Genomic DNA, 27305 nt, shown 5'->3' with positions numbered 1-27305 from the left:
CTTTGTGATGTATTTTTTTCTTTTACAAAACACTTTTTTCTTTTTTAAAATACTTTTAAATCCCAACTTATGTAATTATAAATATGAAAAATATTACATCAAATAAAAATAACAAAACTGTTTTAATATGTGTTGTTTTTATTATAAGGTAACTTTGTATCTTTTGGCTATATTTTGTATTTGTAAGAAGGGAAAAGAAAATGATTTGAATCTTTGTTGACTATAATATACATGGAATTTGTTTACTAGTTTAATAGTGTATTTTTCCACCATTCAATAGTTGTGAAGCATTTTCCCTCTTTCAGCTTCCTTGTGTCTGAATTGTTTTTTTTGCCCAAATGCACATAAAAAGTTCCTCCAGTTAGCTATGTATTTATTCGTATATAAATATATACATATATATATCATCAATGTATACGTGCCCTCAATATTTAAATCATGTTAGATGCTCCCATGGTAAACCAGTGGCATCCTTATGATTTCCTGTTGCATCTGGCTCTGGTATTATTTGTACTTTCTACCATGTCCCTCTTGCATATCAACACACTTTACAATGCACATTTTATTTCCCCTTGTCTATTTTCAGTGTATGTTGTGGGAGGAAAACAGTAGCATTTCCTGTTTTGTTAGAAACCCACAATTGTTGCTGGCTTTGACATCCTTTATCTGTGTGTGTCATCCTGCCTTTGAGTTGAATGTTAATTTTCATGTTTGTTCTGTGTTTTTTGAAGCAAGGTGTAAATTTCCCGTTGTGTGAGCGATAAAGGTCTGTAGATATTTAATCCCAGACAGAGAAGGGGAACTGTAAAAAAATAAACAGCCAATATAAATTAAAACAAGAGGCCCATGGGCCACATCGCTCACCTGAACAGCAGTTCCTTGTAACATTACATTTCGTAGCATATGCTTTTTCTATTTTAAACATTGAACCCCTTTCTGGGGACCCAGTTATGGTCCGAGGTTTATGGTTGGCTTTAACAACATAAATAGTAACATAGGAATTAAAATGTGTAGCACTGCGGTGGGACCGCACGTACACAACCTGAAAAAGAAGAGAAGAGTTCCACTTCAAGAGGAATAACTCTCAGACTATACAGAACATCAAGAAAGATAACTCTTGGTTCCACTACATTAGAGTTTACACAATTTGAGGATCCTTGCAAAGTAATCTCACAAACTGTAGCATTATAGTTCTCGAGAAAAACTTTTTAAAAACATTTTCAATATATTTTTCTATGTTAAACTTTGAACCCCTCTTGGGGCCACAGTATTAGTCCAGTGCTAAAGTTTTAATTATTTGGAATCTACATTATTTAAGGATGCTTGCATAGTTATCTCACAAGCTGAAGCATTATAGTTCCCTAGAAAAAGATTTTTCAACATTTTCCCTCTATATTTCTATGCTAATTTAAACTTTGAACACCTCTTGGGGCCCCAGTATTAGATTGAGGTCACAGCTTTTTTAATTTCGAATCTACACTATTTGAGGGTGCTTACGTAGTTATCTGACAAATTGATGCATTGTAGTTCTCGAAAAGAAGATTTTTAAACATTTTCCATATATACCGGTACTTCTACATTTAACTTTAAACCCATCTTGGGTCCCTAGTATTAGTCCAAGGGTCACTATTTTAAAACTGTCGAACCTTCATTATCCAAGGTTGTATGCATGATAGTAATCTCACAAATTGAAGCATTGTAGTTCTCGAGAAGAAGATTTTTTAACATGTTACCTTTATATTTCTATAATAAACTTTGACCCCATCTTGGGGCCCCAGTATTGGTCTGGGGTCACGATTTTACCAATTAGGAATCTACATAAGCGAAGGATGCATGCATAGAAATTCCACAAACTAAAACATTGTAGTTCTTGAGAAGAAAATTTTGAAACTTTTCCTTTATGTTTTTTAAAATGTTTAAATTTTGAACCCCTCTTGGTGCCCATCAATTGTCCGGGAGTTACAATTTTTTGAATCTACATTATTTAAGGATGTACATGTATGCATAGTAATATCCAAAACAGTTGCACTATAGTTCTTGAGAAGAAGATTTTAAAACATTTTCCTATATATGTTAAAATCTAAACCCCTACTGGGGCCCCAATTTTTGTTCGGGGGTCACGATTTTTACAATCTTCACTATATATACAACCTTTTGTGTATGTATTGGCATTTTTGGTGAAGTGGTTCTTGAGAAGAAAATTTTTAAACATTTTACATATGTAGTTCTATGTTAAACTTTGAACCCCGCCTGGGGCCCCAGTTTTGGTCTGAGGGTCACGATTTTTACAATTTAGAATCTTCATTATACATTCAAGCTTTTGTGTAAATATTGGCATTTCTGGAGCAGTGGTTCTTGAGAAAAAGATTTTTTAAACATTTTCCTATGTATTTCTATGTTAAACTTTGAACCCCGCCTGGGGCCCCAGTTTTGGTCCAAGGGTCACGATTTTTACAATTTAGAATCTTCACAATATATACAAGCTTTTGTGTAAATATTGGCATTTCTGGTGCAGTGGTTCTTGAGAAGAAGATTTTTTAAACATTTTCCTATGTATTTCTATGTTAAACTTTGAACCCCGCCTGGGGCCCCAGTTTTGGTCCGAGGGTCACGATTTTTACAATTTAGAATCTTCACTATATATACAAGTTTTTTGTGTAAATATTGGCATTTCTGGTGCAGTGGTTCTTGAGAAGAAGATTTTTTAAACATTTTCCTATGTATTTCTATGTTAAACTTTGAACCCCGCCTGGGGCCCCAGTTTTGGTCTGAGGGTCACAATTTTTACAATTTAGAATCTTCACTATATATACAAGCTTTTGTGTAAATATTGGCATTTCTGGTGCAGTGGTTCTTGAGAAGAAGATTTTTAAAGACATGCACCCTATACTTACTGTTTCGCAATTATCTCCCTTTTGAAAAGGGCTGTGCCCTTTATTTTAACAATTTATAATCCCCTTTCCATAAGGATGCTTTGTACCAAATTTGGTTAAATTTGGCCCAGTGGTTTTTGAGAAGAAGTTGAAAATGTGAAAAGTTTACAGACGGACGGACGGACGGACAGACAGACAGACAGACAGACAGACAGACAGACAGACAGACAGACAGACAGACGGACGGACGGACGGACGGACGGACGGACGGACGGACGGACGGACGACGGACAACGGGTGATCAGAAAAGCTCACTTGAACCTTCGGTTCAGGTGAGCTAAATATATTACCGTGTATCCGGTAATTTTTGCATTGATCTAATTTTCGCTTTTTCGTGATCTGACTTTTCCTCGCAAATTATAGAAAACACAAATATTATATTCTGTATTTTTTTCTTTAATAATTTTTTTAAATTGCAAAAAATGACCAACACAAATTAAAAATGCTGCACATGTTCCCTATTTTCACAAATTTTATGACCTGAGAAAAAAAAAGAAAAATATAGGTCATTGTTATTATGCAAAAATAGAGTTTATGGGATTTAGAAATTGTATATTGTTCAACTTTAAAAATATGAACACTCAGCATGTCCTCCCATTAGTATTGATGGGAAATGCCATCCATGTTTTTGGGGTAAGTAAATTCAAGATAGTAGAGCATTAATTTGATTAAAATATGACTGAACAGAATTGATTGTCATAAAGTACCTGACAAGGAATGGCTGAGGTAAGCAAATATGTGTTTGTTTGTTGATATAGTCTAACACCTCCAGTAGATTCTTCAGTAGAACAGATCTGCGGGGCTTGTCAATTTTTGTCAACACAATCTGAGGGGAGCAAGATAAACATACAATGTTTTACATATACATGTACAAATGTACCAGGTAACCTGAATAAAGAAGATCCGTGAATATTGATTTTAAACTGAATTTACTTGACAAAAGTAACTTTTAAACTCTGACTTCAAATTCCCTTCTGCCTTGATCAGCTATCACATGCATGCATCATTACAATATTTAACAGCAGCATATTGGAATTGGTTACTGGTGACTTGAAGCATAGATTTGCTGACTTATTGCATACCGGTAATACATGTTTGATCATAATGCCACCTTACATGTATGTCACAGCTAGATCAATACATGAGAATTCATTCTTAATAAATCTAGCTAACAATATAGATAATGCCAATATGTAGCATCAAATACTGTAAACCAACTTTTATATGTGGCGACTTTATTTCATGATTAACTCAAAATATACTGACTTGCAACGGCTTATTTTCATTGACAAAAGGCAACCAAATGTCAAGAACTGGTTTGCAGTGAGAAATATTTACAATGACCAAGCTCTTGTAAAAATTTCTGGCACGCAAATAAAAGTTGGTTTACAGCAATATAAAATGAACTTTAAAGCAGAAAATAATGTCCAATTATTACAGCATAGGGTTTGGCTAAATCTTCCATCATCCTCAGTCCTTCTTTATCCACATCACACAATCCCATCTCACTGTCTACCAGTAAAAATGACCTACACAGCCTGAAGTGATCATGAAATAATTCTGTTACAGTTCAACTGGAAATTTAACTGTTTACACAATGAAGTCACCAAAATGTAGCTCATAGTCCAGTATCTGAGAGGATCGAGGAAGATAATTGGTGTCTCTTTCATCATCACTTAATTTTACAATGAACATAACTTACACATTCCTTGTCTTCAGGTAGCCATGCATGGACTTCATGTAATAGGTAGGCATTTTTTTCCCGTAGCCTGGCATATCCACCAGGGTAAAGAGTTTTTTTACTTCGAAAAACAGAAGTGTCTTGGTCAACCCCTATTAAAATATCCATTCATCTTCACTAGTAAAGCTCAATATAAATTCTATATAATTTTAAACACTCAAATGCACTGATTCTCTTTTAAATGTAACACTTCAAATACATGTGAATACTTACAGGTTTTTTGCCAATCTTGATAAGAGGACTGTCTTTAGAGTGATTAAACAAAGCACTGATTAAAGAAGATTTCCCAACATTGCTTTGACCAACAAATGACACCTGTAATGAAATTTCATCTTAAAATAATGTTTTCAGTTTGATTCAATTGAGATTATAATTGCAAGAAAAAGAACATTCAATTTGTAAAACACATTTACAGTCAAACTTTGTAATCTTGAATGAGATGGGACTTTTGAATAAAACTTTGAGATATCTGGGTATTCAAGATATCGAGGGTAAAATACCAAAAATAATAAGCGGTTGGGACTAACAAATCACTTCCACGTATCCATTGTATTCGAGATACTGTGGAATCATTAAATTTCGCTGTGGCTCAATTTTCATGGAATTCGTGGTTACCTCTCATCCACGAATTTACATCCTCCACGAATTAATAAATCAGTGTTATAAAATCATATGTCCTTATGTTGGTATAAAAGAATACACGAAATTATGTCCCCACAAACCCGTAAAAGTTAACCAATCCACAAAAATTGGCCCCCACGAATTTTAATGATTTTACAGTATCCGTGTTTGAGATATCGAAGTTCAACTGTATATCTTTACATGAGATTTGCACCTACTTCAGGAATGTTCTGCTCTGGAAGTCTCTCTAGTGAAACCACAGACTTGATCATGGTGATTTCACGGCCTGCCCTCTGTTTGAAGAGTTCATGCCCCTGTTCTATTTCCCTCGGGGATGGATTGAATACTTGGTAATTTTCTTTAACAATGGGAATTGCCACCAAGTCTTGCAGGTCTTTTATGGGATTCACACTCCATGGATCTGGGGAAGTCTGATTGGAATTCGCTCGAATACAGTTAATTGCAGCACATCGCGATTTGGTGACATGGAAGCCCAGGTTTTGAAATAATGAGAGTACTCTGGTCATATTTAAGCTTAAAATTTACAATGACCATTCCAAGGAATGATTCAATTCTTTCAAATTAAGGTCAATATCTGCAGTTCTGCACCTGAAAATTTACAAAATCAAATATCAAAATACATGTGTATACATTTTGGTCAACAAATGTATCAATCAAATTGCCAGTAGAATGATTATCAAATAATGAAATAAATCTAGAGCTATAGTTCTAGCAGATCAAGACTCATAAATAAGCAACAGCAGACAGGTATATAAACCCTTTGATTTTGCTACACCTGATCGACACATGACACTCATAGCCGACATGTAGCTTTCCTTAATTTGTCTAAAGAGTTTATGGTTTTCTTTCTTTTTATATGTGCATATTCTGGTGTACTGGTGTGCAACCAGTTCTCGACGAGTACTATTTCTCGCCAGTGCACTGTTACGTCATTTTATCAACACATAAAATAATATACGAAAAATGACATAACAATGCACTGGCGAGAAATGGTACTTGGCGAGAAATGGTTGCACGCCAGTATGTTATTAATATTTGCATTGACCTGTTTATTTGAGGTTTATTTGAGGTTACTTTTCTCTTGGCTTGGAATACATGTAAGTGTGTAGCATTTGATAATTTCATTGTGACCAATAAGTAACACGATGATGTAAGCTGACCTTGTGCATCCACACAGGTGAAAACTGTACAATTAATGATTCAGAAATACTTTGAACTTTTATGAGGTCTGCCACTTACATAAACGATGTAGGGCAAGCAGCTAGGATAGAGAAATATGCCAGACTACCTTTTATGAGTCCTATTCAGCTTTAATACATACTACAACTTATTTAACAATACTCCCCCAGAAAATATTTTGTGCTTTTGTTTTTATTTTTTGTCAATATATTGTTTAAAGCATAGAACTCAGCAGGATTATATTATCATGGGATTGTTCTATAAAGCCCAAGTCACCCTCTCACGATTTAGAGCAACATGAGTTATTATGAGTGTTGGTGGGTTATAACATGACAAAATCTCTGCGAGTTTGAAATAGTGTTTGATGACAGGGACATCAGTTAAATTTCTGCTCCAGTTCCCCTCCACACCGACACGAGATTAGAAAGATGATTTATTTTTAACACAACTGTAGGCAACACCTGTAAAATGTGTGTATGACAGAACTGAACTGAAGATTTTTCCCCATTGGAATGTGCTTTCATAACCTACAATGTACTTGGGCGATTGAACTCAATGTGCACTTATCCTTCATGCTTGAGCAAATTTATTCCGTTCTAAAGAATGGCATATACTTGTCTTTCACTTTCATTGGAAGAAAACTAAATCATACTTACCCAAGAACCCCATACATCACTTTTAAAGCATGACATTGCTGTAGATTATTTTTAAAAAAGTTAATTTGTTCGTGCTTTACGGCACTTGAGCTTGATTATGGAAGCAGACATCTTGGTTCCGTTGAATTTCGAGCCCGACCATTATAAGTACAACGCTTGTTTTACCACTGTCACTTCATAAGAACTAACAAAACTATACATAAACTAATTAAAGTCACTATAAAAATTATTTTATGCTATTAATTTACTATTATCAAAAACTGAACAAAATAAAAAACAATATCCATAAGAATTTATTGCATATTGAAAAAAAAATTGAGTTGATAATGTACATGTAAAAATAATTACCAGCTAAACAACAAGCAGAAAATCATATCATGTTCCAGATAAATGCACATTTTGAATTTTAATATGTTTACAAAATGCATACCTGTTTAATTATTTATCATAATTGCCAATGAAAAGGGTGTTAAGCACTAACAGATATCATCATACATGTATATCCTAGGTATTTTACGATTTTAACTTGACATATGTGACAAACTGTATATATAAAACAAATAATTTAACATACAAAAGAAATAATCCAAAGTAAAATAAAAGCTTACAGTGAAAAATTAGGGACAAGCAATTTTGTAATTAAATAAATGTTATTTGTTAAATTGTTATATCCATAACCTCACTATACATATCAATACTAGAGAGAATGAAACTCACTTTCCTGTAAACATGATTTCTTTTCTGAATTTTCTCTGTAACCATGTTTTACTTTAGTACATCACAGTAATAAAATGATAATTATATATCCATTGTTCGTGTAAAAAGAAATGACAAGGTTTTAAATTAATTTTCTATCTTTCATAAAAGTGAACATTGGCTTCCGCTCTCTCTCCCCCCCCCCCCCCCCCCAGCCCCATTCCAAATTTCTCAATTCAGAAATCAGTGCATGTGTACATCATGACTAGTTCTGTGGGTGTTAATTTACCAAGGCACTTAATTTTTTATTGAAGCAAGAATACATACATCGTATGAAGATATCTACATACAAGTACAATAACATTTTCATGAGAAACATGTATGTAGAAATTAAAGTACTGAATGCATTAAATGGTTTTTTTATACTCATTGTATCTGAAAACTCACCACAAAGAAAGCTAAAAGAAGGATTTTACTTTGTACATAAATCAGCATCATTTTATAAGAAAAGGAATAATTGCGTATCCATTACATCAAAAATGTAAATAAGACCTCTAAGTAAGCTTTGGAGATTCAGCTGAGTACTCATGTACAGAAAATGAGAATGTTTCACAATTTTGATGAAAAATTCAGTTAGATACAAATAATTTTAGATCTTAAAATCATCATTCACTTTTTGAAGCTGAATTACCCATAAACGGATGTGAATAAATACAAATTGATGTAAAAATTTAGGATATAGTGTATATATATGAACATGTTTTCAACAAGTACAGTGCAATAAACATGAAAATTTGCAATGACATCAAATTCTTGGATTAGGTACACAAAATGAATGCCTCGTCACAATAGTTGATAATTTCGCAGGTCATGAAACGTTTACGATTCCTAGGATTGCGGCATACGTTCCGGTGATACAACCTAGAAGTCCCAACAACATAATGGCCACATCCTTCACAATGATTAACACGGAGGGGCGATTGCCCTCTGTCGATAATGTTAACAGTTCAATGATGGGTGGAAATATCAGAGCCAGCGAACTGCTGGCCAGTGCACCAATCAGAGCTATCAGTAAGTCCAGATGTGGAATCACCATGGCTATTGCACCTACAAACAGACAATAACTGTATTCATATTTTCTTGAATTTTTTTAACATTGGACATTCAAAATAAAAACAAAGAAAGAATCACCTTCTCAATAAATTTGTGCCAAAAATAAATCTTCTTTTAAATTTGTTTCCCCTCAAATATTTCGTTTGTTCCTGTACCTGATATATAATTTAGGCTTGCTTCACTTACTTGACAAAACTTTTGAAACAAAGAAAGACAAAAGTTTTGTTTAAATGATAATCATTCATAACTTCACTGTATTTATAATCAATAAATGCTCACTTCTTCACTCCTTTTCCTACTGAGATCCAAACTCAGTTTGCACTGACATTAAGCCTATAAGAAGTTAAACAAAACATACATACCATACATATACCTATGTAAAAGGTACTCACCTGTAAATAAAATAAGCAAAATTCGAAAGACGACATTGCCGACAGATTTGGCTCTAGGGCTTGAGAGTCTGTGTTCTATTTTTGGCCACAGTATATTAACAGGAACATAAAATTGAAGTCCATAGGTGACAAACACAGACACAACGAAGGTTATCTTGGTCAACCGTGATAACCTACAACGAAAAATAAAAAAAAAAACATTGTTGAATTCCCTGAATGTACATGTACAAAGCTTTTGACAAAGGTTAACATAAAAATTATGGGTTATGTATAAACATCTTTATAACACAAATCATAGATGTTTCACTTGAATATCATTTTTAAAAATCATGCTATGTACATGTATATAAAAACACATTATCAGTCTCGGCAAGATTCAGGTCTGGCTATGATACGTGGAAGGTGAAAGCTCTAGTTCCAATATCATTCCAGCCAAATTTTCTGTGAAAATGTTTTTGGGACATTACCAGGTATTAACAACCATATCATTACAATTAAAATGTACACTCCAGGAAAACCAAAAAATTCAAACTAATCAACTTGTATATGAAATCCCTGAAAATAAAACATCCTCGTTCCTTACATATCTACTGCAGGCAAATTAAGAGTGATGCTCCCTAATACATGGTCTCCATATTTCAAGTATCCCAGAAACCCAATGGCAATGTAGAGAGCTATGACAATGGTCATCCCCAGGGACAGGAGTCCGCACCTCCTGCTGAAGTCCCACTCATCAGCTGCCTTGTTCTTCAATGGCATCACCTGTAAACAAGTCAATCTACAGGTAATGACGCTCAAATATCACAAGTTGATATACAGACTCTTCGATTTGATTTTCTTATGAGCATGGAAATATGCTACCAGTAATTACTGCATTATAAAGCTCATCTTAATAATTGTTTTTTATGATTATTTGCTACATTTCTCAAGTCTTTGTGAACAAACCTCCTATTTCTTTTACAACTTTGATTATAAAGAGTTATTGCACTTTCATTACTCATAATATTTTTCATGACATTTTGCATTCTATCAATAGGCATCATATTGGAACATTTGACCTGAGAATTTTCACTGCAATTAATTGTTCAATCATTGTAAAAGTGTATGAGCGAATGAATTTTCTTTGTTTTTCATTAAAATGCTGTTAGACCTTCCTGTACATGTACAATGCATAATAACCAAGAACACAAGTGCTTACCAGACCAATACCCTCAAAAGCGTAAACAGCAGTTCCAAAATACATGGGCATGTCGTACCAGCCCAAAAACGCAGGTCTTTCACTCTGAGGCGGAGAACCCTGGACCACGTAGTACAAGACAAAGATAAGGCCGGCAAAGTTGAGGAAGTTAGCGACGTAAGAGAAGTAGGAGAGTCCATGCAGAGTCTGTATTGTGGTGCAGTAGATGATGACGACAATTAGCTCTATCCCCATGATGATCAGGTCAAGCTCTCCATTCTCCTTGTTGCTACCCAGTAACACCTTCAATTTACGTTAAAAGATTGTAAGTGATAAAATCCAGGCAAGACAATTCAGGGTTACTATAACTTGCATATGGAAAAAATATTTAATAGTCAAATGTTTGATATTATATAGGACATGAAATTACTAATTTTAATGATCATTTATAAGGTACAAGATTAACATTCAATATATTGAAAGCAATCTATATGTATTCTTTAATTTTTTTTCTTCAAATCATTACAAAATAAATGTACAGTTGTATTGGTGTTGACTGAAAATTAAAGAAATGGGCATTTCAAATTAGACAGGATTAAGATGGACAAGGGGCTGCATGGATAAGAGAGGAGTTGATCAATTTACCAAATATATGGTTTTGGGAGCATTTACAAGCATAAAATTTGAACACATTCCAGGATTGTGAAATGGGATGTAACACAGGTACAGTATTGATCTTGACAAATGGATACATCAGACACAAAATTGCTGGAATGTGTAGAGTGTTATGACAAATTATGAAATGTGAGTGCATGTAAAAATATCAACCATTTAGTTCATGCCCTGAAATTTGTACAAAGGATACATTTTAATGAAAAGATAGAAATTACAGGTTGCTTCATTAAGAATTTGAAATTGAAAAGACAAGGAGAAACAGAACAATCAGAATTTATATATATATATATATATATATATATATATATATATATATATATATATATATATATATATATATATATATATATATATATATATATATATATATATATATATATATATATATATACCGGTATATATATATATATATATATATAATGTGTATTGTCTCATACACACGCAAGATACACAAAAGAAGGTAAGAAGACTTCTAAGTCCTCTATTCAAGCATAATTACCTGTCTAAAATTTTGGGCCACAAACACAATATAAACACAACAAAACCCTAGCTGTGTCACAATCAGGAAGACATTGATCATCACTCTGGAAACAACAATAATATTTTCAACTACAATAATTTATTTACACATAAATTAATAGGGAAATATTTATCAGAGGTACAAAAGATACTCCACACTATTCCTTCCTTCATTATACATGATGTATTACTTTGATCCTCAATAATTATACAGGTACTCGGATGAAAATATTAAAGAACAAGGTACACTTAGTATATTATTTTGGCCTATGAAAATCATAAAAAATGAAGCAGCAGCTAAACTGCCATCACCCCTCGAAGTTAAATCTGGACAACCCCCGTGCTTGAAACATGCATGGGAAATGGCGCCAAAACGTCACATATCAGAATTATAAATTCCAAACTTAACCTGGATTTCACTTTTTTGCAAAAAACTACGAATTTGTACACACGTATGTAAATATTTTGATATGTGCACAGGCAACGCGATAGATAATACTTGTATATGTCAAAGCTATTGCAATTACTAGTCGAAAAAAACATATTTCGTAAATCGCGTTTGCTGTGCTCATAGTGAAATTTAAACATTTGTCATTTCCGGAACAAGTCCCGTGGCTTATATTTTTAATGAAAAATCGCCAAATTATGTACCATGGGATCTACAATTGCTGCATTTCAAGTACAAATGTAGCAATAATCCAAATTTTAAAAATATATTTGATTAAATAAATGCAAAATCGTAATCATTGTAATTCGGAATTTTTAATTTCGTTCGGCGGTTTCTGTCGTAGCGTACCAGACGACAAGTTCGACAATCGCAATGAATAGATTGAATGAATGACGGTGCAGTGATTGACGGAAATATGTTCATTATCGATACGTAGACATATTCAACACAACTGATGTACCACTATGGGATTGTATTAGGTAAGGATTGATTGGCGATCTTATGAAAACAAGGAAAGCAACAAAATGCATGTTAATCCGAGATTCCTCTGACTTGCAACCCTGACCCGACGCCGCTAATTTTTTTGGCGTGTGTTGTAGAGATGGGGATAAAAATCAAACAAACTAGTTGTCACTGTATAAAGATATGTCATTTTGCATGTCCCTTTCACCAGAGACATAAATAACGTCTCTGCTTTCACGTAACAGGCCTATCTGCTTTTGGAAATAAGATAAAAATATTTTTTTTCTGTAGGCCCAGTGATGCTATTTTTGATGTGTATTTATGAATATATTCATGCAAAACTATCAGGTGTGAAAGCACGTATTAAGGCATATGTGGCATGTTTCTGCTAGGCATAAGGGAAACTGCCCAACCACATATGCAGTAGCCAAATCAAGACTATTACATGTAACTTTGACCAGAATTTGCAATATGACAATCTACAGATGCGTACTATCGATATTAATGCTACATTTATCGCATGATTGTGAGGAAGATACAGAGATTTATTCATCCAGGGAAAATCATATTTCTCGAGGGCAATGCCCAAAGGAAATATGGTTTTCCCTGGATGAATGAATCTTTGTATCTCCTGAATGTTTATGCAATAAATTGTTTATTATACCGAAAAAACAGGTGATTATTTAATACACTGGGTTCTAAAGGGTTTTATGCTATTGCAAAGCAATAACGTAGTAAATGTTACATGTAACTGATTTCTTTCTGTTAGTTTTCTGATATAAAAGGTATTTGTACAATTATTTAAGAAGAATTTTAATCATTTGAATCCATCGCATGCATGCTCATCCTCAGGATTTTTCATATGAATGGAATAAAAAAAACAAAATCAAAAAAATAGTTATCTTCACTTTTGCCACACATAATCTATAATTACAGTATTATCACATTTCAACTGAAACTGTAAATGCTAATAAATATGAACAGATGTTTGAAGCCATGTAAGTAATTGTACATTTTTCTACATTCTACAGAAATCGGATGTTCATGTTTGTGTGACTTTACCAGTGTTCAGAGGTCAGATTAAGTTTATTTCCATAGTGATGATGAAGAAATAGCAATAAACAGAGGTACGATAAAATAACTTAATAGCAGTTATAATTTAATACCTGCAATCCTTGATAATTTTACCATTTATTTTATATTATTTAAAAACCGGTATTAAGGTTTCTCCATCCAGCTTGATAAATGTTATTAAAGCAACATAAACTAATGTATAATCATAATGCAAAGATAAAGTCTATTCTAATATAATGGAAGAAAAAATCATTTTTGGGGGGGAAATATGAAATTTAAAAACTTTGCGCAAGTCAATGAAAATATTAGTTCCTGTTGGACTAGAACCCAATATCTTGGGGTCCAAAGGATTGGCAGTCAGATGACTAACCTTTGGAACTGTCAAGTAATACACTTGAAGTGGTCAATATTTTACATGTACCGGTAGCTAGAACAATATGTTGAATTTGCATGTTGTAATGCACTTCTAAAAAGTACAGGTCACTGGGTGTGGAGGAACCTTAAAGATATTAAATTGAATTTCTTTAAAAAATTTCTACAGAAAGTTCTTTCATCATTGCAGATATTAAATGTACATCTGTCATATACATGTAGCATTATTATACTTGTACAGTAATGTGATTGTGTGTGATTAATGACTTTTTAATATATTTTTAGAATGCCTAAGTTCTACCCCTGCTTGCTGTGCTCCAAAAGAACATCACAACAGGACAGATACAGGATAAAGAAGGAGCATGCAGACTTCATCAAGAGAAGACTCCGTATGGATGTTTCTGATGACAGCATGCTGTGTAGGAAATGTCGTCACATGTGTGAAACAAAATCGACAAGAGATTCTATTTGCAACAGCCCTGAGCCAAACAAAATACAGAAAACATTATCAAAGCAGAGTATGAAGAGCCCTCCTTCAGTAACACTGTCCATCCCAAGTACTTCTACAAGTCATGCCAACTGTGTAATATGTAAAAAGCCAGGGCCAAAGCTTGTTGTTGTTCCTGAAAATACTCGTGTAAATGTATTCATCCAAAAAGAAACATTTGTTCCACCTGGTTCTAGATGCTGTCCTAAACATATATCTGATGGAGATCTCAACACTGAGGCATTGCATCTGTTGAAACAAACAAGTTCTGTCTCCAATGTCAACAGGACCACCATTGTTGGAGTTTTAAAACAAACCAGGGATGTAGCAATCCAAAATCAGAACAAGAGACTGAATTTTGATGATCCACATGGAATGCAAAATGAAGATTACTACAATCTAACAGGTGTTACAAAGGATCAGTTTGATGAATTGATGACGTACTTGGTGGAGACCAACTTAAGATCATCCAAGAACAGAAGTACTAGAACATGTGTAGCATTATTGTTGACGAAACTTAGATGTGGTTTAAGTAATCAACTACTTGGAACCTTATTTGGCATGAAAAAATGGCAGGTATGGACATGTTAAGTGAGACAATACATTTAAGATTTCTTATTATACATAAAAAATAAAAACTCGTACGTGATTAAATGTACATTAATTGAAACTGGGTTTTCTATTTCCAGGTTCGACGTGCTGTTATATCTGCGAAAAATGCTTTGATGGAAGATTTTGTGCCAAAGCATTTGGGGTTCTCTCACATATCAAGGGAGGATGTCATTAATCACCATACTCGTCCCCTTGCCAAGGAACTTCTATGCAGCATGTCAGATAATCCAGTCATTCTTGTACTCGATGGGACTTATGTATACCTCCAAAAAAGCGGAAACTTTTCTTTCTCACGTCGTTCCTACAGCACCCACAAACACCGGCCATTAGTTAAACCGATGATGATTGTATCAACTTCTGGATATATAATTTCTGTATTAGGTCCCTATCTGGCAGATTCCAAAAATTCCGATGCAAAGATCTTAAGTCACATGATCCAGACAAATGTAGAGGACATTAGGAAATGGGTAGAAGAAGACGATATTTTTATTGTCGACAGAGGTTTCAGAGACGCAGAAGCTTTGCTTGATGACTTGGGGATACATGTTGAAATGCCATCCTTTCTGACTCGTCATTCAAAGCAACACTCAACAGAAGAAGCCAATTCAACCAGATTTGTGACCAAGGTACTTGTACAATATAACATGCCACAATATAATACTGATTCAATTTGTTTATGTTGTTGCAGGTCACCTTTTTAAAATTTTAAGCTTAAAATGTTATTGATGTGTTTTAGTACTGTATCATATAGTACAGATGTGTTGTGAATCCAAAGCTTAAGATATAACAAACTTTTCCTTTTAGTTACATTGCACTACAGTAAAACTCATATTTATTTCAAACACACATATAGGGATTTCTTGGATATAACGAGGTTTTTATTTGAGTCCCCAGCACTTATTTTTTTAAAAAAAATTGTTATACGTATATTACGATTAATGGATATAACAGTGTGAAGTTGTTGCCCCTACGACTTCGTTATAACCGAGTGTTACTGTATATTTAATTTGCATGCATGTGTATTATATATGCATATTCATAGTATGTGTTGTGTGTTACAGCTTAGATGGGTTGTCGAGTCAGTGAATGGCAGGCTCAAGACATGGAATTATTTGAGCAGGACCATCCCCAATACACAGATACCACATATTGGCGATTATGTCCGCATAGTAAGTGCAATCTGCAACAAGTTTAGACCAGACTTGAGCACTGGAATTGAGGAGGAAGATGTTGCCATGGCTGCAAAAATGCGATTTCTTGCAAACGGAGTGAATGAGTTAAAGGATTATGTTGAGACAAGTGGTGAGCATCATCTTGAATCTTGATTATGTTTTCTCACAAGGTTTTGGCAGGATTTTCAAATATAAAAATTGGTTGAGAATAAATTGAACTTCTATTTGAAAATAATATGTTTAAGGTTTAGAGAAGCGGAGCATAAGATGGAAGAAGATAGACTCCCATGATGTAGTCTTCCCTCATTTGACAGAGGAGGAAATACGCCAGTTAACCTTAGGTGTGTACCAAATAAGATTGGCAAAGTCATATGCATATGAACATTTTATGGAAGGAAGGTATGAAATTTTCATCAGTGATGACTTTGATGGAATCCTGTGTGCCAAGATTCAAAGTAGACACATTTCCGCAAAGAAATCCTTACTCTGGATAAGACATGATGATATCAGTATCAAATCTTGGTTTTGCAAATGTAAAGTTGGTACAAGAGTTGTGGGCATGTGTGCTCATATTACCAGTGTGATTTGGTTCTTGGGTCTTGCTCGTCATGAGGAAAGTGGTGTCTGTGGTGTGCGCGATTGGTGTAGTTCTGTTGAGGATGCTGCTGCACTCCCAATTGATGAATCAGAAAGTGAGGAAGAAAATGAAGAAAGATGTTCCATAACAGAAGAGGAGTGAATTTCAAAGTGACTCATCAGTCAATAAATCAGTCAACAAAACATGTTTGGTAGGAGAATTTTTCTGAAATTTAGTGTATGATATCTGTAAAAATTAGTGATGATTACAAAGTACCTGAATGTGTATATTGCTGTTTTGAGTTCATACCTAAATGCAAGTATATTGTTGATTGATTTATTTGTACAATTATTTTGATTGCAATTTAAGATTATAAGCAAATCAATTTATGACAAAGTTGCAATATCAAATGATTTATTGTATGAATATTGACAACCATTATATAAAACCATATATGTGTAAAATAAGAATGTCAGAATCACATTGTCTAGAGGCTTATTTAGTAATGACATGCTCTTTGATTTCTAGCTGTATAAAGTATAATGGATGTGCTTTTCAATAATTGATATTGTATGTATACAACAAATATTGTTCAAACGCTGTATACATTTTGTTCATAATTGTGTCTCATTGAAATGAAATACATGTATAGGGATAACCTCATTTTCTTTTACCCCTCTATTTATATGCTTGTTTATCTTTTAACTTGTAAAGTATACTACTCTCATAAATACATAGCATATCTTTACTATAAAATTAAAAATATTTTAAAGTTAAACATTTTCAAAGCAATTCATATCAATATTGCCTATTTTGGGGCATTGTACCACTGTATTTGAGATCAAACTGTAAAAATGAACAATGTGTTATACTTTGAAAAAAATATTTTAATTAAACCTCCATGGAGTCCAGACCACTATCATTTTATTTTAGTTTTGTTTTATTGTGGTTAAAATCATTGCATGTAATAATTTAAACCAATACTTCACACCAGCTTTCATTGAATATTATTATTGACGAATGTTAAAAAAGTAATAGGAAACTTTGTATTTAAGTGCATAAAGGTCAAATATGATGTGTTATACATATAAGTGTTTCTCTTTTTAATTTAAGAATAAATATATATATATAAGGTCTTTGATACAAATACAGAACTGTTCATGGGATACTATTATCAATGCAAATATAAGCCAACTCATCATATAAAGTACATTGATGTGTCCTAGGTTACATGTACTATCTTGTAAAATGCGCCATGGATTTGATGAGGACTTCAGCAGACATTAACAACTAAGGAAATTGCATTATTTGCAAGCAAATGTTATGTAATCATTGAATCATATTAATATTAAAAAACAACATTTATTTCAAGTTTTTAAAAGTCAAAGGAATCATTTGACAACCCTTGATTATGGTCCTTTTTTTACCCCCCCCCCCCCCATACTTTGGACTGTGAATAGTTAACTCCTTAGGTAGCCAAATGAAAACATGTACAGTTTTATATTGTAGTAAAAACTCCACAATTGTGTAATGTGCACCCAGGTATCAATTTATTAAAAAGTTTTTAATTTAATTTATTTCGTTGAATATTTGAGAAGAAAGCGAATTTTATTGCCACTAAGGGCATTAACGTTAAATAACGTCATAATTTTGCAAGTCATCTTTCTTTCCGGGTATCTCAAAAACTATTAGTGATACAAAGATAATATTACTATATATAGAAAGCCCATGTCCTAGAGAGTATTTGGACCAAAATTTGTTAACCTCTGAAAATAGGCCAAATATGACCCTAAGCGTACCTTGTTCTTTCCTGATTTAAACATTTTTCTAAAACTTTTCCATTCATACAAAATTTCCTTCAATTTAAAACATTTCTTGTTAAAGAAAAAAAAACCCCAAACAAAAGGCCTTTGACCTCACCTTCCTGCATTTTGAAATTTCCGAAAGAAGATTGGTCCAGTGGCCAGACAGTTCTCCACAACTCCTGCATACCCCAATCGCTCACCCATGGATCTACATGTATTCATAAATGCATTAATATTTCCACATTAATATTTCACTAAAATTTATAATAAAAAATTACAAATCAATTAAAAATATGACAATGATTGCTCTCTCACATAGAATAAGCTCATGTCTGTCACCAGTTGGAACATTTCAGAGAGCACACAGATCCTTGCCCCTGTATACCATATAGATTTATTTTAACAAGAACTTGGACTTTGGGTTGTTGTATCAAACAGCAATATGATGTAGACCTGTCTATTTCATTGCCGGTCACTAAGCCATGACTCTGATTTATCTGGCTTTTGAGCTAAGACTGCACAATCTATGCATATTTCACTCGAAACCAATTTTTATCTTGTTTTGGTGGAAGAAATACCATATATCCAGGTTTTTTTTCGCATGTCACAAAATTTGCGAAAATGGGGAAATATGTAACATTTTAAATCTCGTCTGTTCATTTTTGCGACTTTTAAAGTACATGTACTTATAGAAAATTATACAAGATATAATTTCTGCGTATAAATTTGAAAGAGATCACAAAAAAGGCGAAAATTAGATCATCATGAAAATTACCAGATAAACTGTACCGGTAGATTAGTTACTGATATGTGCAACTAAAATTTCAAGGTCTTGTTCAAATGACTCCTTCTTTAAAAGTTTAACATTTGGTAGCTAGACTTATCCTTTATATACCGGTACTTCATATGTAAAAATCAACTTAATAAAAAATTATTTGCACATTATATAATATTCAAAGTTTAAAACATGAAGATTAAGAAGAACGCTCACATAGGTCTTTCTTTCAGAATGTTACTGCATGTCATCAGCATATGTTGACAATGAAGAGAGATATACCCCAGCATAAACAAGCCTACGGCACCAGCCTGCAACAAATGTCACAATCATATAGTAATACAAACATCAAATTTTATAACATTACTTGATTATAATGAGTTTTTAAATGAGTATAGCATGGGGTATAATAAGAATCTTGTTCATGTAACTTTTAACTGTTCTTCCTCTCAAATTTGTATAGAATGGGTCATGCAAATCTGTGGTACATGGATTTTTTTCTATTGAAAAGGATCATGCAACAATTAACAACAATGAATATATTACCCATAATCCTGCATATTTGAATGCTATTGGAAGAGCCAGGATTCCTGGACCAATGTTCCCTTTCAGTAAATTCATCAGAGTTTTACAGGAGCTAAGAATATACAAAAGTACAATGTATTTGGCCTAAAATTAGTAAATTGACAGAATAACTAATCTAAAAATCATAACATCTTTGGAACCAATGGTTTATAAATACCGTATAACGGGTATTTTTTACGTGCTGCTAATTTTTACTAATTTTTACGAGTTTTATAAATCCGTAAAAATTAAACGCGTAAATTTTCACAGAAGTAAAAAAACACCGCACGTAAATTTCTACATCGTACATATGAGAGTAATGTTCATGACCTTCAGCTCAGTCCCTGACGGCTGTACATGTAGGTATATTTGAGCGTTTTTTGTCACGTGGTGATAACAGTTCAGATCTTTCATTCAGTCTTGAGTATTTTTAAAAACTACGTATTATAATTATGCCACTTTAGTAGCTAGTTGTCTTTTTTGGTTGGAAGAGAAAGAAAGAGACAGAAATTTTTTTTGAAATGGAGTTGTCTTTCTTTTTTTCCCGGCAAATCGAACTGAGAAGAGCACATGGTGTACATCAATGATGATACCCAGATAAATAGGAATAATTAAAGTGTATATCACATATGAAATAAAGTTGAATGTATAAAGTAAGGATGTCAACGAGTACCCGGTTAACCGGGTACTCGATCGATCGTCCGAGTATCGAATACTAAAATCGGTACTCAGTTACTTGGATGATATTTTTTAATATTTCTAAGTTTATTTAATAATGCATTAAAACATCGGTTTTAAAGCTTAAAATGTCCATTGCACTTGTACATAGAGTAATTAGGATTTCCTACGCCTCTAAATATGCTAAATGACCGTTATCGCCTGTGGTAGTGTTTATATAGTAATTATCGTGACCAAGCACCTGTTACCTAGCTTTTCTCACCTTTGGCTGTCTTCTACCCTTATTTTTGGCTTACTTAATGATTTGTTTTCACTGAACATCATCGTTTATATAGTCTATTATATAAATTAGATAGCACACAGTAGAGAAATTGAACAGACCTAAAATGCTGGGTACCCTATCGGAAAAACGTTCGAGTAACCTAGTACTAAAAATTGACCGATTTGACATCCCTAGTATAAACACAATCATAAATATAAGGAATCGTTAACAGGAAAACGATTTTCTGATTTGCATGTGTGTTAACTGTTACAAAGTCACGGTAAAATTTCCCCCCTTTTACCACAGATGATTTTAATTTTTACGGACATGTCCAATTCGTAAAAAAATAACGCGTAAAAATTCAAATCACCCTATTTTATGACAAATTCGTAAAAAATTACAGCAGTAAAAATTACCCGTTATACGGTATGATATTTAATGTGAATATTTAACACCGAAGGCTGTAGCTGTTTTTTTTAATATACAAATACTAACGATGTCCTATTTTCTTCAGTGAAGTCCTCACTCTGTTGTAGAATAACATCAGTATGTGCTCCACTGTCCTCATAACTGGTGGTTGATGAGAGAAGTTTTCTGGTGACCTTGACATCCCCTCTTGCACCCATGACTTCTAGTGAGCAGAGAAATGTGAACATTATCTATTAGTTACAAGGTGAATACTTGAAATTCTCGATATCAGGAACCAAACCAAAAGGGCATGATCACAATCTTGGTCAAAATTCTTTTTTTCGTTTCAATGTTTATAATGCTTCAGAAAGGCATAAAACCAAAATTTGTTGCATTATAAGCTCACAATTCTTTTTTATTTAAACAAAGCTCAGGGCATGTTTTTGTTTACATTTTCCATGTTGAACAGAAAACTCCAGGTTTAGTTCTAAAATGAATACCCTGTAATAAAATTGCTAGGAACTGTTTTTATTCATCAATTATCATGTTCAAAATGAGTGAAACAGAAGATAGAAAATTAGTTTTACCTGTATATTGTAACAATGTAAACAAAAACATGCTATAAGCCTTCTTTACATTAAGAATTTTGGGCTCTGTATCTTGCTTACAAATTTAAAACTGATACTCAAATTTTTGGTTGATCATTAGAAATGCATTGTACATGTAATTTGTCAACAAGAAATAAATAAAAATAAATTTTGACCAAAATCTTGACCATGCTCCTTTTATGTTTTATATCACCAGAGAACAAAATTAATACCGAGCGCAGCGAGAGGCGGGCGAAGCCCGCCTCGCGAAGCGAGGATCAATGGTAACACGTATATATAAGAAAATCAGTGAAAAATGAAAGTTGAATCAGGGGTACTAAGGCCAAAAAATTTTTCTTCCAGCCCTGGGCGCCACCATATTGGCAGCCATTTTGTTTTTAAAAAGTTAGTTCGATCATTGATTGACTGGTACTTATCGATGTTTATTGCCCCTAAACTCGATTTAATAAGTTCCAGTGTTTCAATAGAAGGTAATTTGAATTAAAAGAAATTAAAAAGGAAACCAGATAAGTTTCAATAGTGCTTCAATCAAGAAACACGACTTGTTCAATGTATGTCTTGTCAAATTATCAGATTGAAAATAAAAACATTAACGTCAAGGAACTGATCTTTAAGATTCTGAATAAAGTATTCAATTTTATTACATTGGCATTCATATAAATTAAATTGATGAACAATGAAAGACGAAATAAAAAAAAATCGGAATCACGTAAGTCTCTTCAGCTATTTCCGAAGACGTTTACGTCTGAAATATGACGTCATAATGTAGACTGAGCACGTGACGTTTAGTTTAACTTTGACGAATGATTTGAGTAGGCAAAAATGCTAGCGGATCCTACTGTGTGCATTTTAAATAGATTTTATTATACAAAAATCAAACTGCACTGTGTTAAATCTGCGCTCGGTCCAACGGTCACACCGTTTACATATTAATTAAAAATGATAACAAATTAATATAGGATTATATGTCGATAGTTGCATGTGTTGATAAGATTATTCACATGGATTCAATAAATATCATTAGGTTCTAGACATGACTAGTACTTTGAAAATATAATTTTATTAAGACCAAGAATAAAATGTAAAGATGCTATAAGCATGACAAGCATTATCAAAAAGATAAGAGGTTGAACATGCAACCATCATCAAAAAGATGTCTATCATTTACAACGTATTTTAATAATGGTCACATTTTTGTATTAATATACTTCTATGTATCTATATATATTCACCCTTACCTAATATGTACTGGTTGATATTTGTATATATTTGTGTAACATGTTACCAATGATCAGGTTTTGGATGAAACTATAAAAAATTATTTTGAATTAATTTAATAATTACTTTACAGCACACAGGATATGATAGGATGATGTCTTACCGACTTTGAAGATTAACCACGGCGTCCAAAATAATCCATACAGATATCAAGGGATAAACTGTGTCACATGACAACCTAAAAAAAGACTAAAGATTCAAGGATACATCCCACGTATAGTGCAGACACTTGATGCTAACGTTATGCATCAGCCACTCAAGTTTGCTCGGGAGGAAATAACTTCAAATGAAGTATATCACAAAAACAATTTGCAATGAAAAAATAAAACACTTAAATTTATTTGAAAGTGTTTCTTTGACCATTGACCATTGACTAGCTACTGTGTAATAGTATAGCTTACCCTCCTATTTTCTCTTTATCAGCTTTTAATTTTACATTTTGGTCTGAACGAACATAACCTGCTTCACACAGGATTTATCTGGTATGTATCGTTCACTAGCACTAAAAACACTGTACAATACATGTGCACAGTGCTATGATACTATGGACTTATCATCTTATGTATGAATCAGCGAATGATCGTTTCCACACTAGGGCAAGTAATATAAGATTGACAGAATTCCGATCCCGATCAATATGACCTTCGGTTGAGAAGTTACCGCTTTTAATCAAAAGTAGAGAAATTTTGGAAAGAGACATAAATAATATAGCAAAACCAGATTATAAAGGCACAAACCTATATGTAATATCGTGTTTGTTGTGTGTAACGATGAAAATGGTCTATAAAACAAAAGGCCCATGGGCCACATTGCTCACCTAAGCATTAATCGTGTAGTAGGAAAGGAGGAATGAGTATATAAATACAACGAAAACATATGGCTGGACCGGGAATCGAACCCGGGACCCCTGCAACTCTAGTCAGGAGCTCTACCACTGACCTACCCAGGCCGATATCCACGGACCATATAGCCCCAAGTACTACAATAGACATAATAAAATCAGCTCTACGGAGTCATGTACAAAATATCTGGACAATATAGTACAAGAGATCCTGAAAAAAAAAAATCAATTTTTTTCCCGGATTATTCTGTTTATCATTGAGCCCTTTTTGTCACAGGAAGATTTTATAGTCATTTCACATATTGAGCATTACACTTCTCAAGGAGATCTAAATCAGATAGGATATAAACCTACATGAAACTTAAGACACCCAAGAATTGTCTAGGGGCCAGTCTAAACAATTTTAAGAATCAACAATATATCAAAATACTTGCATATAAGTAAAACCATATATTATAACATTTGAGTTTTTGTGAATTTAAAATGTTTTCCTTTGTAAAATTGGACACCCCCCTCCCCTCCATCAATGTGGCCCCAACCTATTCCTGAAAAATATGATTCTGACGAATTTGAATCTACACTATGTAAGCTTGCTTTCACTAAAGTTACATCTTTTCTAAGAAAATGCTTTTTAAGAAAATAAATTTTCTCTATATGTATTCCTATGTAAAAATTTAACCCCTCCCCATTTGCTCCCCCAAACCCCAGGGATCATGATTTTAATAAACTTGAATCTAATCTATCTGAGAATGCTTCCGCACAATTTTTAGCTTTTCTGTCCAAATTAATTTTGAGAGGAAGATTTTTAAAGATTAACTCTATATATTAATTCCTGAGTAAAACTTTCAGTCCCATGTGGCCCCATCTTATCCCCGGGGACCATGATTTGAACAAACTTGATTCTACACTATCTGAGGATGCTTTCACACAAGTTTCAGCTTTTCTGGCCAAATGGTTTTTGAGAAAAAAATTTGAAAAATATTTTTAAAATTTCAAAAAATCCTAATTATCTCCTCTTGAAAGAGGGATTGACCCTTCATTTTAACATACTTGAAATCTCTTAACCCAATAATGCTTTGTGCCAAGTTTGGCTGAAATTGGCCAAGTGGTTCTGGAGAAAAAGTCAAAAATGTAAAAAGACAGACAGAAGGACATCAGAAAAAAAGTGATCAGAAAAGCTTACTTGAGCTTTCAGCTAAGGTGAGCTAACAAGAGGCCCATATAAGTCATATTGCCTACATGAACAACAGTTCTTGTATCAATTTTTTTGAACATTTAAAACTCTTTAAAATATTGTAAACTCACTAAATCTCTCATATATTCATTCATAAAACCATATTTAAAAAGAGGTTATTGAAAAATATATTTAGACATCTGGGGCCCGTTTCTGAAAAAGGCGTAAATCTGGGCTGAAGTTAGTCCGACTAACAAAGTTACGCCAATATTTAGTCGGGTCTAAGTTGCGTTTCTGAAAAAGGCGTAAGTTAGGGTTTAAATATCGAAAAACTTAGACATCTCCGCTGAGTACTAAGCATGCGCATATCGTATTTTGTTTTGCTTTGAGGCTATGATTATATGTGGTGGATCAGTTTTCCAATTCATAGTACATGTAGTACCCGAAAGTACGCATGTTATACTTTACCACTGAATGTGCATAGTTCAAGCTGTTCATGACATTTTATATTAATAAAAGTAGAACAAATGCCTATACACTTCTTAACATAATGAAATTTTAGAGAAAAACAGTTGATATGAAAGCGGCATATATAAGAGGTTTCAGAAACCAAATATGTGACAATTAAATGCATTGTAGATGATATTGAGGCACAATCTTACATATTGATTGAACGAAACAATACATAGAAATTAACTTCAATGTTCGTGTAAACTTCAAATATTTATAGAATACATGGACAAGGTACAGTGGATATGCCCCAATACGTGTGCAGAATGAGAAGTATGCTTCATAGACACTGTAGATCTTTAGACATTTTCAGATGCTGGGATAAGGCTTGATTCTTTTTTATCAATTCACTATATCATTTATAGAAAATAATGTGACCATGAGTATAACAGCAACCAACTGAAATCGAAAATATCTACTGTATAAATAATATTACATGACCTTGTCCATCTTCTGTTCCAATATTGAAAGAATGTAGACAATGACATGGAAACGATTTTTGATTTTCTGCGATTCAAATGATAATAGTTTTGAAAGATATTAATATCAACAATTAAGAAGACAGGAATTATCAACATTTGAGGCCGGGGTCTCCCCAACTCCCTTTCCTGTTTTTGGTTTAAATCGATCGATTGTTTGGTTTTTTTTCGGGGGGGGGGGGGGGGGTTGAAAGTAATATACACCATCCATAAACAGGGAATAATTCGCCCTGTTTAATTTTCAATCATTTCACCCTCGTTGTCAGCGGGCAAATTTATGTTGATTTTCAATATCTAATATTAAGTAACTTAGGTAACAGCTGTGACTTGGCGAAGTCACGACCGAGTGAAACTGTTTGCAAGTGTAGAAGGACGGAAATATAACCCTGTATACAGTATCTTGATTAAAATAAAGATATAGAAGCAGTTATCTAAGAACACCCTTCCTATTTAAAGAAAGGTTTATAAATAAAAGGTTTTTACAAGTTTAATGGAAAAGGCATCTAAAAATTCCCCTATCCCCTTCCGGATAAGACATTTTGCATCTTTGCGATTTTAACAAGTGCATGCGAGTTTTACTTTCTTCCTTTTTAAAGAAAGTTTTATAAATAAAAGGTTTTTACAGGTTTAATGGAAAATACAAAATGTCTTATCCGGAAGGGGATAGGGGATTTTTTTAGATGCCTTATCTAAAAAAAAAATCCCCTATCCCCTTCAGGATAAGACATTTTGCATCTTTGCGGTTTGAATAAGTGCATGTGAGTTTTACTTTTTTCCCTATCTGCTTTGGGTTATTGTGACGGGGGTGTATACAATTGTTTATATAATAAGTATGACAAATGCAAGCTAGTTAAATTTGTAAATAATGCACACTGTTGTAAAACTGCTAAAACAACGCTTTTGTATTGCAAGTCGACAACTTCGAAATAAAGAAAAATCCCTTGATATACGTACATCTTAAATGCGATGAAACAAATTCAAGTAATTAACGATCAA

At 33.3% G+C, this 27305-nt stretch overlaps 3 protein-coding genes across 4 annotated transcripts; 1 reads left to right on the top strand and 2 right to left on the bottom strand.

Annotated features, from left to right (window-relative positions):
- Nucleotides 1-125: 125 nt before the first annotated feature.
- Nucleotides 126-5889, bottom strand: LOC105338432 (GTP-binding protein 8). The gene is made up of 6 exons (XM_066076114.1): nt 5514-5889; nt 4888-4989; nt 4636-4766; nt 4372-4471; nt 3641-3759; nt 126-802 (listed from the first exon to the last, which is right to left on the bottom strand). Exons 1-6 carry the CDS (start codon nt 5820-5822, stop codon nt 706-708), a joined length of 858 nt encoding a protein of 285 aa, XP_065932186.1. The 5' UTR covers nt 5823-5889; the 3' UTR covers nt 126-705.
- Nucleotides 5890-8059: 2170 nt separating this feature from the next.
- On the bottom strand, nt 8060-23892 carry LOC105338428 (neutral amino acid uniporter 4). 2 transcript variants are annotated; one of them, XM_034446296.2, is made up of 11 exons: nt 23707-23892; nt 23409-23483; nt 21507-21642; nt 20054-20144; nt 19724-19818; nt 18848-18940; nt 11704-11788; nt 10551-10832; nt 9936-10114; nt 9353-9525; nt 8060-8954 (listed from the first exon to the last, which is right to left on the bottom strand). In XM_034446296.2, exons 3-11 carry the CDS (start codon nt 21635-21637, stop codon nt 8716-8718), a joined length of 1368 nt encoding a protein of 455 aa, XP_034302187.2. In that variant the 5' UTR covers nt 21638-21642; nt 23409-23483; nt 23707-23892; the 3' UTR covers nt 8060-8715. The 2 variants fall into 2 exon arrangements, with proteins under 2 accessions (XP_034302187.2, XP_034302188.2); XM_034446297.2 differs by having other exon boundaries at nt 21507-21639.
- On the top strand, nt 13487-17089 carry LOC117686576 (uncharacterized). Its single transcript, XM_066074324.1, has 5 exons — nt 13487-13760; nt 14365-15142; nt 15256-15804; nt 16240-16480; nt 16596-17089. The coding sequence occupies exons 2-5, from the start codon at nt 14366-14368 to the stop codon at nt 17087-17089; spliced, it is 2061 nt and encodes a 686-aa protein (XP_065930396.1). The 5' UTR covers nt 13487-13760; nt 14365.
- Nucleotides 23893-27305: the final 3413 nt, after the last annotated feature.

This window comes from Magallana gigas, chromosome 2 (genome assembly GCF_963853765.1).
Source record: "Magallana gigas chromosome 2, xbMagGiga1.1, whole genome shotgun sequence".
In the NCBI taxonomy this organism is placed as follows: domain Eukaryota; kingdom Metazoa; phylum Mollusca; class Bivalvia; order Ostreida; family Ostreidae; genus Magallana; species Magallana gigas.
This window is presented reverse-complemented; position numbering and strand designations above follow the sequence as displayed.